The sequence below is a fragment of the Rhincodon typus genome, chromosome 28 (genome assembly GCF_021869965.1).
Source record: "Rhincodon typus isolate 14 chromosome 28, sRhiTyp1.1, whole genome shotgun sequence".
Taxonomy (NCBI): Eukaryota; Metazoa; Chordata; class Chondrichthyes; order Orectolobiformes; family Rhincodontidae; genus Rhincodon; species Rhincodon typus.
This window is the reverse complement of record NC_063359.1, coordinates 40899070-40907420: the sequence shown is the minus strand read 5'-3', so window position 1 is coordinate 40907420 and position 8351 is coordinate 40899070. Positions and strand designations below refer to the sequence as shown.

Sequence of the window (8351 nt, the reverse complement as noted above, 5' to 3'; positions counted from 1 at the left end):
CACCTCTCAGCCCAGCTCTGCAGCTTATCTATGTCCCTCTGTAACCTGCAACATCCTTCCACACTATCCACAACTCCACCGACTTTGGTGTCATCCGCAAATTTACTCACCCATCCTTCTACGCCCTCATCCAGGTCATTTATAAAAATGACAAACAGCAGTGGCCCCAAAACAGATCCTTGAGGTACACCACTAGTAACTGAACTCCAGGATGAACATTTCCCATCAACCACCACCCTCTGTCTTCTTACAGTTAGCCAATTTCTGATCCAAACCGCTAAATCACCCTCAATCCCATGCCTCCGTATTTTCTGCAATAGCCTACCATGGGGAACCTTATCAAACGCTTTACTGAAATCCATATACACCACATCAACCGTTTTACCCTCATCCACCTGTTTGGTCACCTTCTCAAAGAACTCAATAAGGTTTGTGAGGCACGACCTACCCTTCACAAAACCGTGTTGACTATCCCTAATCAAATTATTCCTTTCTAGATGATTATAAATCCTATCTCTTATAATCCTTTCTAACACTTTACCCACAACCGAAGTAAGGCTCACTGGTCTATAATTACCAGGGTTGTCTCTACTCACCTTCTTGAACAAGGGGACAACATTTGCTAGTCTCCAGTCTTCTGGCACTATTCCGGAAGACAATGACGACATAAAGATCAAAGCCAAAGGCTCTGCAATCTCCTCTCTAGCTTCCCAGGGAATCCTAGGATAAATCCCATCTGGCCCAGGGGACTTATCTATTTTCACACCTTCCAGAATTGCTAACACCTCCTCCTTATGAACCTCAATCCCGTCTAGTCTAATATGAACCTCAATCCCGTCTAGTCAGCCCATCTAGTCAACATACAGCAAGTCAGTCAGTACCTCTTCCTTGCTGTAACCTCGTAGTCCTGCATATTTATTCACTTGAAGACCCCAACAATTTATTTTTCAAATCACTGGCCACCTCCACTTCCATCTCCTCTCATAGACAGTCGATTCCTGGACTCCAGGAGCTCAGTGACCAGAGATGGGCTGAGTGGCCTTCTGTCCATGTATCTTAGCTATGACCTTGTTAAAGCTATGGAGTCAAGATCCATCGGAAGGTGTTACATGGAACGAGAAAAGACAACTTGAATCGATTCAAAAGCCTTTAAGAGACTTGAATGTTCCACAGTTGGTCTGACACTACAGCCCCTTTCTGAAGTGGTCACCACTGGAATATAAGTATGTATTAGTACATTTTGCTGGGCAGGAGATTAGGCTGGATGCAACTTTTTGACCAGTACAGAAATTGCATCCTTTGCTACCATAAATTGTTGTATTCCTTGCGGAAAAAAGGGTCTAAAAATGGTTGTAGAGGAATGCGGTGGGGGGCGTTGCAGGTCCACAAATCTTTTGATAGTAAACAACATGTCTGCTGGTAAAAAAAAACATATTTTGTCAAAGCTTTCCACCTTGCACTCATTATGGATTTGCCAGTAGACTCTGATTGGTGGAAGCACAGCCATGGAGAGTGCACTAATTAAAGATGATTATCAGTTAATTGCCAGGCTTGGTTTAAACTTTTACCCAAGCAGGTCGACTCTTGTTTGCCCTGAGAAATGAACCAGACTTGAAACAGTCACGGTGCATGCATGTTCTTTCCACCTAAGAACAGGGCCCTGTGTTTAATATATGCAGATTCCAGTACAAGTAGGTGTTCCAAACTGTCAACATACTCAGGATTATTCAGCATTTGCTGTGCAATTATATAATCACATCAAAGGGTTGGACACTGTTGCACATGGTAATCTCGTACTTAATATCCATATTTAGTAATTTGAATCATGTTAAGAAAATATTCATTCAATTGCTTAATTGCACTGTAGGATGGAGAGCATTTAGCCCATACCTTACCAGCGATCAAGAAGTAAATAACAACACAAATCTGTATCTCATGCACTCATTTATTCTAACTCTCCGCAGTAATTGCAGACCACATTCAGATGTGGACTTAATCAGCCATGTGGTCAAATTCCTCTATGTTCTTGCCCTTCTTTCACTCTATAACCACTTCTCTCCCAAGATGTTTGTACTTTAATTCTGTTCCTTAGCCTCTCACTGATTTGAATAATTTTTCTGTAACTCTCCACATATCTACCTGAAAAAATATACATTCCATTGATAAAGTCTTTTGTTGCCTGTCCTAATATCTCCCCATGGATCAGCACTGATACTGCTCCTGTGAAACACAGAGGGATGTTTTCCTATATTCAAAGGGCTGTATAGATGCAGGTTGTTGTTGCTGTTGAGAATGGTATAACTTTGAAATTCCTTGTTGTAGAAACAGTTAAACCATTGGATTAAGGTAATGACCACAACCAGGTCAACCCCTCGATGATATGGTTCAATTCTTTCTTCTCTCAAAAAATTGGCTGCTCGCTGAGGAATTTCCAAAACTGCAGAGTGTACAGACTTTATTGCCCAATATCCTGCTGTCAACTGGCTTCTGTAACAGATGTCTGGAATTTAAAAATACTTCTCAATGCACTTGAAAAGACATTTCTCTGGCTTGGCTGCAATAACTGAGATGTGCATTGACTGCAATGGCAGAAATTAACCATAGTTATTGCATTTTATTTGTATGATCTTATCATGTGGTGAAACTGGCCTTGCTCCCTCTAAACCAAAGGAATATGGCCTGCTCACAGCAGGATCACCATGACTGTTGCCCTTCACTTAAATGTTCCAGATGATTGAATTAGGATTTTGGTTGATCTCCAGAGTCGAGGGCTTTGTTAGAATGGTCCCCCTCAGGTTCCTCACTGTCGATTCCATTTGTGGTAATTTCCAGTGAACCATCGACAACCACACGTTGAACCTTCTCACCCTTTGCAGCCAATATTTCTTCGATATTCCTGATGACACCAATGAAAAGAATATTTTAAGTTTAAAAACTTAAAACTCTGTAAACATTTTAAAAATATTAGATCCACAAGCAGAGCCTGAGAGCAAGTGTCTCCTTTAGGTGAAGTGGGGTTAAAGAGTGCGGAGTAATTGGGATAGGGCATGCAGGCAGAATCCAGAATCTGTTTTGGAGTGATATATTCTGTGCTTGCCTTAATTTAGTACTTTTTATCAAGTGCATCATTAAGTTGGAAAACTGACTGTAATTTGCTAGGTGGAGTTGTTTGGTAAATGAGGAAGTTTCTCAGGGGCTCAGACTGGACAGCTGGGAGACAAGACTGAAGCTCTGCAGTGATACTTCTGGCAGGAGGCTGTAATCACAGCATGACATGTTTACATACAAAGTTTACACAATGAACAGTTGGTATGGCTCTCACTATTGAGGTGACCGATGAAACCATTCTGTTCAGGCACAGTGGTTCATGCAAGTCTGAGCAATTGCTGATGCCATTCCAAACTGTTCAGGGTAAAAAATTATCAAGATTAATTTACACATATTTGTCAAAGCATGATGACATAAAACGGACGTTTTCTGCTCGGTGAGTCAGCTGATCTCATCATGTGCATAGTGGTATTGATCAGTGAAGTTATAATAAATATGCAGCTGGGAATTTATTCTGGAAAGAGTTTACAGGAAAACACAGATTGTCACTACTCAGAAGGCCATACGGACCTTTGTACCTATGTCAGGACTTTGAAAGAATATCCAAAAAATCCCACTCCTCCCAAAAACATTCTCCCAGAGCCCTGCTCAGTCTTCCCTCCAATCTCCTTTTGAAAGTTCCTGGCAAATCAGCTTCTACTGTCTTTCAGGTACCACATTCCAGGTCACAATTCACTGTATGCAACTCATCTCCTTCTGGTAGCTTTGCAAATGATCAGAAAATGTATCCATTGCTGACCACTCCATATACCAAAAGGACATAGCTTAGCACAATTGCAGATGTAAGCTTTGTTCCTTGGGATATCACACTGAGAGTCACCTCAACCTTGGCAAATGGTACACGTTCCTTATCATCAGCTTGAGGTTACAGACGAGAGCAGCCCTGTCAAGTAAGAGAGGGGGTGCAGGAACGATGCACTGGCAATGCCATGGGGCTGGGTCAGTCAGTGTCGGTAACTTCACTTACCAGCCTGACAGTCACAGGACAAAACTGGGGTCATTGTTACATAGAAGATAATTAAGTAGAATTAAACTAATTAAATTAAGCAAAGCAGTGATAAATGGGCTTACTTTTTCCCATCAAGGTCAGAAAACCATCCCAGATTGTCTGCTATGATGTGGTGATTGCTACACCCGGGACACTTCACAATGACCACTCCATTGTGATAGGCCAGTTTGGAAATCTTCTTCATAGATCTTGCTTGGCATACCTGAAAGAAGATAGAATACTTATTTGTACAGAAAGACAGCGCAGCGATTCGGCTCATTATGTTGCTTTCTGCCTGGTTCTATCCAGCCTTTCTACACATTTTCAATTTTAATTCTTCTTTCTGGTAGCTAGCCCTCCCTGTCTGCACAGAACACAAACTGTTGCAGAGCCCAGGCAAATAACCACAAAGCTTCTCAGAGTCACACAGCTGAGCACAACTCCATTCAGGATTTGTCACAACTGCTTGAGGTTGGAGCGAAATGTTCTGCCCCATTTGCCTTAAGATCATATTTAGCCCTTTGCCATTGCCAACAGATTCTGGGTGGATGGAGGATGTTAATTTGCAAATAGCAAGGTCCTACAAACAACATGATAGATAACCAGATATTTTGCATTTAATTATGTTGCTTCATATCAGAGTGGAATATATTGGCTGAATCAGTATGTCATTTTCCATTTGTTGTTTCCCACATTTTACTACACATCTCAAAGCAATCATAATTACAGCTGCAAATCCAGCGAGGTCCCGCAGAACCTGTTAAACTGATTCAAGCTGAGCATGTTATATCCACTACCTCCTTCTCTATCCAAATCTTAGTGATCAAAATCAAATAAAACAATACTTGTAGAAACCCAGAAGGCAGTTGTCTGTCACAATCAAGAAATGGTGTTTAAGATTCCCAAAAACTATTATAGCAAAAAAAGAAAAATAAATATTGGCCCCAGGACATTGAAGACAAACATCCTGCTGCACTCCATGCTGTGGGATTCTTTACATTTTAATCAAGAAGACAAATTGGATATTCTGTCCACAAGATGGCCACTGCAACACTGCGGCGCTCCCTCAGCACTGACTCTTCAACAGTGCAGCAGTCCCTCAGCACTGACCCTTCGACAGTGCAGCGCTCCCTCAGCACCGACCGTGTGACAGTGCCCACTTCCTCAGCACTGACCCTCCAACAATGCGGCGCTCCCACAGCACTGACCCTCCGACAGTGCCCACTCCCTCAGCACTGACCCTCCGACAGTGCGGCGCTCCCTCAGCACTGACCCTCAGACAGTGCGGCGCTCCCTCAGCACTGACCCTCCGACAGTGCGGCGCTCCCTCAGCACTGACCCTCAGACAGTGCGGCGCTCCCTCAGCACTGACCCTCCGACAGTGCGGCGCTCCCTCAGCACTGACCCTCAGACAGTGCGGCGCTCCCTCAGCACTGACCCTCCGACAGTGCGGCGCTCCCTCAGCACTGACCCTACTACAGTGCGGCGCTCCCTCAGCACTGACCCTCCGACAGTGCGGCGCTCCCTCAGCACTGACCCTCCGACAGTGCCCACTCCCTCAGCACTGACCCTACTACAGTGCGGCGCTCCCTCAGCACTGACTCTTCTTAAATCTATATTTGACCGTGGGATATTCGTGATTTTGCCTTTAATCCTGTTCAGCTCATTGTCAGGATGTCCGATTGAAGACAGGTACTTATTGCCCATCCCTGAATGAGACAGTCACCTTGCTGTGAGACTGGAGTCACATGTAGTCCAGAGCAGGGTAAAGGCGGTAGATTTCCCCCCTAAAGGGGTATAAGTGAACTCGCTGTGTTTTTTTTGACGTGAATTACTGATGATGAGTTGCTGACTGAGATGATCTTTTTTTACAAATGGTACTGAAGTTGCCGCAGGAGCAGTGGATTCCTGACCGAGTGATAGTGTCTCCGCTCACCCCAAGGCTCTGAGGGATGTTTGAAGGGACAGTACCGGAGCCTGGGCCCCGAGGCCTCACCTTGCATGTATACACCAGCTGGTAGTGGCTGGCGGCGGCCTGTGCAAGGCCTGTCCCCGGAGCCCACAGCCAACCGCCGCCGCCCGGAGAAACAATGAATCCGCGGCTTGAGGACGAACCCCGGCCCGAGGTCACCCCCAGCAGGCGGGGGACCGCGGCCGCCGCTCTCCGGAAGCGGCCGAACGCGAGGCCCAGGCTCATGGCGTGCAACTAGGCCGCAGCTTGGTCACCATAGAAACCGCCACCCGCACGTCCGGGTGGCTGACGTCATCGCGCGATTCCTTGCCTGTTTTGGCGGGATTTCCGCTGGGATAGTAATGATTCAATGGGCCGAATGGTCTCTTTCTGTTTTATTTAAGTTTGATGTTGGTTTAGGATAAAGCGTCTTGTTGTTGAGTGAAGACGAATCAGTTCGATATTCTTCAGATTCGAGAATACTAATAAATAATTCAGGAAGATGTGATCATTTCTAACACAGATTAGAGAAGATTTTGTGATATTTAGCTTCATGTCTAGATCGTTCCTTGAACTGAATTGTCAACATGAACAAATGCAGGATCAAGGACAAAACAGCCACATGTTTATGCTCCACATGGGCCTCCTCTCACTTCCTTCTTCATTTCAGGCCATCATTGGGAATGATCATTATCTGTTCTTTCATGAGAGAGGGACAACTGGTGATCAGGTTAACCCGAGTGTTATCACACCTTGGGCCAGGCCTACAGTTTACAGTGAGTGCTTGGGGTCTTCATGTCAACCTTGGCTGCTGCAGGAATTGAACCTGCACAGTTGGTGACTGTCTACGTTGCAAACTGCATGAAACCATTATCCATAACACCATAAGATGAAGGAGCAGAGTAAACCATTGATTCCATCAAGTGTGTTCTGCTATTCAATGAGAATAATTGCTTATCTCACAATCCTAAACACCTCTAACCTGCGTTTACCTCATAACCCGCACTTCTCTTACTGTCTTTCTCAGCCTTGAATATGTTAAAGCTCTAGAACTGTTGAGTTTTCCAGCTGTGGTCTAGCTAGTAACCTGTACAATTTTCATAGAACCTATTTTTCTGCTCAATTCACTTTGAAATAAGAGCCAATGTTCCAATTGCCTTCCCTATTACCCACTAAACTTGGATGCTACTGTTTTGTGACTTATGCACTACAACAAAATTGCTTGTGCTGCAGCATTCTGGAGTCTTATCACATTTAAATGGTATTCAGCTCTTATATTTCTCCAGCCACATTTCCCCACATTATATTCCAGTTGCCAAGATTTTGTCCATTCACTGAACCTGTCAAATCCCTCCGCAGACTCTTTGTGTCATCCTAACCTCTCGCCTTGCCATCTATTTTTGTCATCTGCAAACTTGGCGACAGTACATTCACTTTCCTTATTCAAGGCATATTGTCAATATCTGTGACCCAACACTGATCCCTGTGGCACTCCACGAGTTACAGGTTGCCATCTTGAAAATGCCTCTTATCCAATTGTCTTGTATTAGTATAGTACATGTATTTACGAAAATACAGTAAAATGCGTATAAGTTGCCATAATCCAGCACCATTTTCATTACATAAATTATAAAAAGAAATGAATCATACAAAATTGGGACAAATTTCATTTTTTTGTTCCTTCCACAGCTTCTTGATTTCCTCAATGGCTATGGTTATTGCAGTTATTACTTAGCCAATCCTCTGTCTGTGCTAATATAGTACCCCCAACACCATAGGCTCTTGACTTATTAAAAAGCCTAATGTGTGGGATTGTATTGAGTGCCTTTTGGAAGTCCAAATATATCACATCTGCTGGTTCACCTTTATCTATCCTGCTTGTAACCTCCTCAACAAACTATATTAAGTTGGTGAAGTATGATTTCTGTTCATGAAGCCATGTTCACTCTGCTTGATCATACTATGTGTTTCTAAATGTTCTGCTACTACATCCTTTATAATAAATCTAACATTTCCCCAACAGCATGCATTAAGCCAACTGTCTAATAGTTAATACTGCATCCACTGTACCCGGTGTGGCTTCCTCTACATCGGGGAAACCAAGAGGAGACTCGGGGACCGCTTTGCAGAACACCTACGCTTGGTTCGCAATAAACAACTGCACCTCCCAGTCGCGAACCATTTCAACTCCCCCTCCCATTCCTCAGACGACATGTCCATCCTGGGCCTCCTGCAGTGCCACAACGATGCCACCCGAAGGTTGCAGGAACAGCAACTCATATTCCGCTTGGGAACCCTGCAGCC

The 8351-nt window shown here is 44.1% G+C and overlaps 1 protein-coding gene across 1 annotated transcript; it reads right to left on the bottom strand.

Annotated features, from left to right (window-relative positions):
* Positions 1 to 1927: 1927 nt before the first annotated feature.
* On the bottom strand, positions 1928 to 6375 carry dnlz (DNL-type zinc finger). Its single transcript, XM_020521121.2, has 3 exons — positions 6093 to 6375; positions 4180 to 4319; positions 1928 to 2896 (listed from the first exon to the last, which is right to left on the bottom strand). The coding sequence occupies exons 1-3, from the start codon at positions 6291 to 6293 to the stop codon at positions 2740 to 2742; spliced, it is 498 nt and encodes a 165-aa protein (XP_020376710.1). The 5' UTR covers positions 6294 to 6375; the 3' UTR covers positions 1928 to 2739.
* Positions 6376 to 8351: the final 1976 nt, after the last annotated feature.

Bases quoted from the DNA above. Each gene is read 5' to 3' on its own strand.
- dnlz (XM_020521121.2), bottom strand. From the start codon at position 6,293: ATGAGCCTGGGCCTCGCGTTCGGCCGCTTCCGGAGAGCGGCGGCCGCG. The intron at 4,320-6,092 runs GTGAGGCCTCGG...ATCTTCTTTCAG, and splicing joins AGCTGGTGTATACATGCAAG to GTATGCCAAGCAAGATCTAT. The intron at 2,897-4,179 runs GTAAGCCCATTT...TGGTGTCATCAG, and splicing joins TCTGACCTTGATGGGAAAAA to GAATATCGAAGAAATATTGG.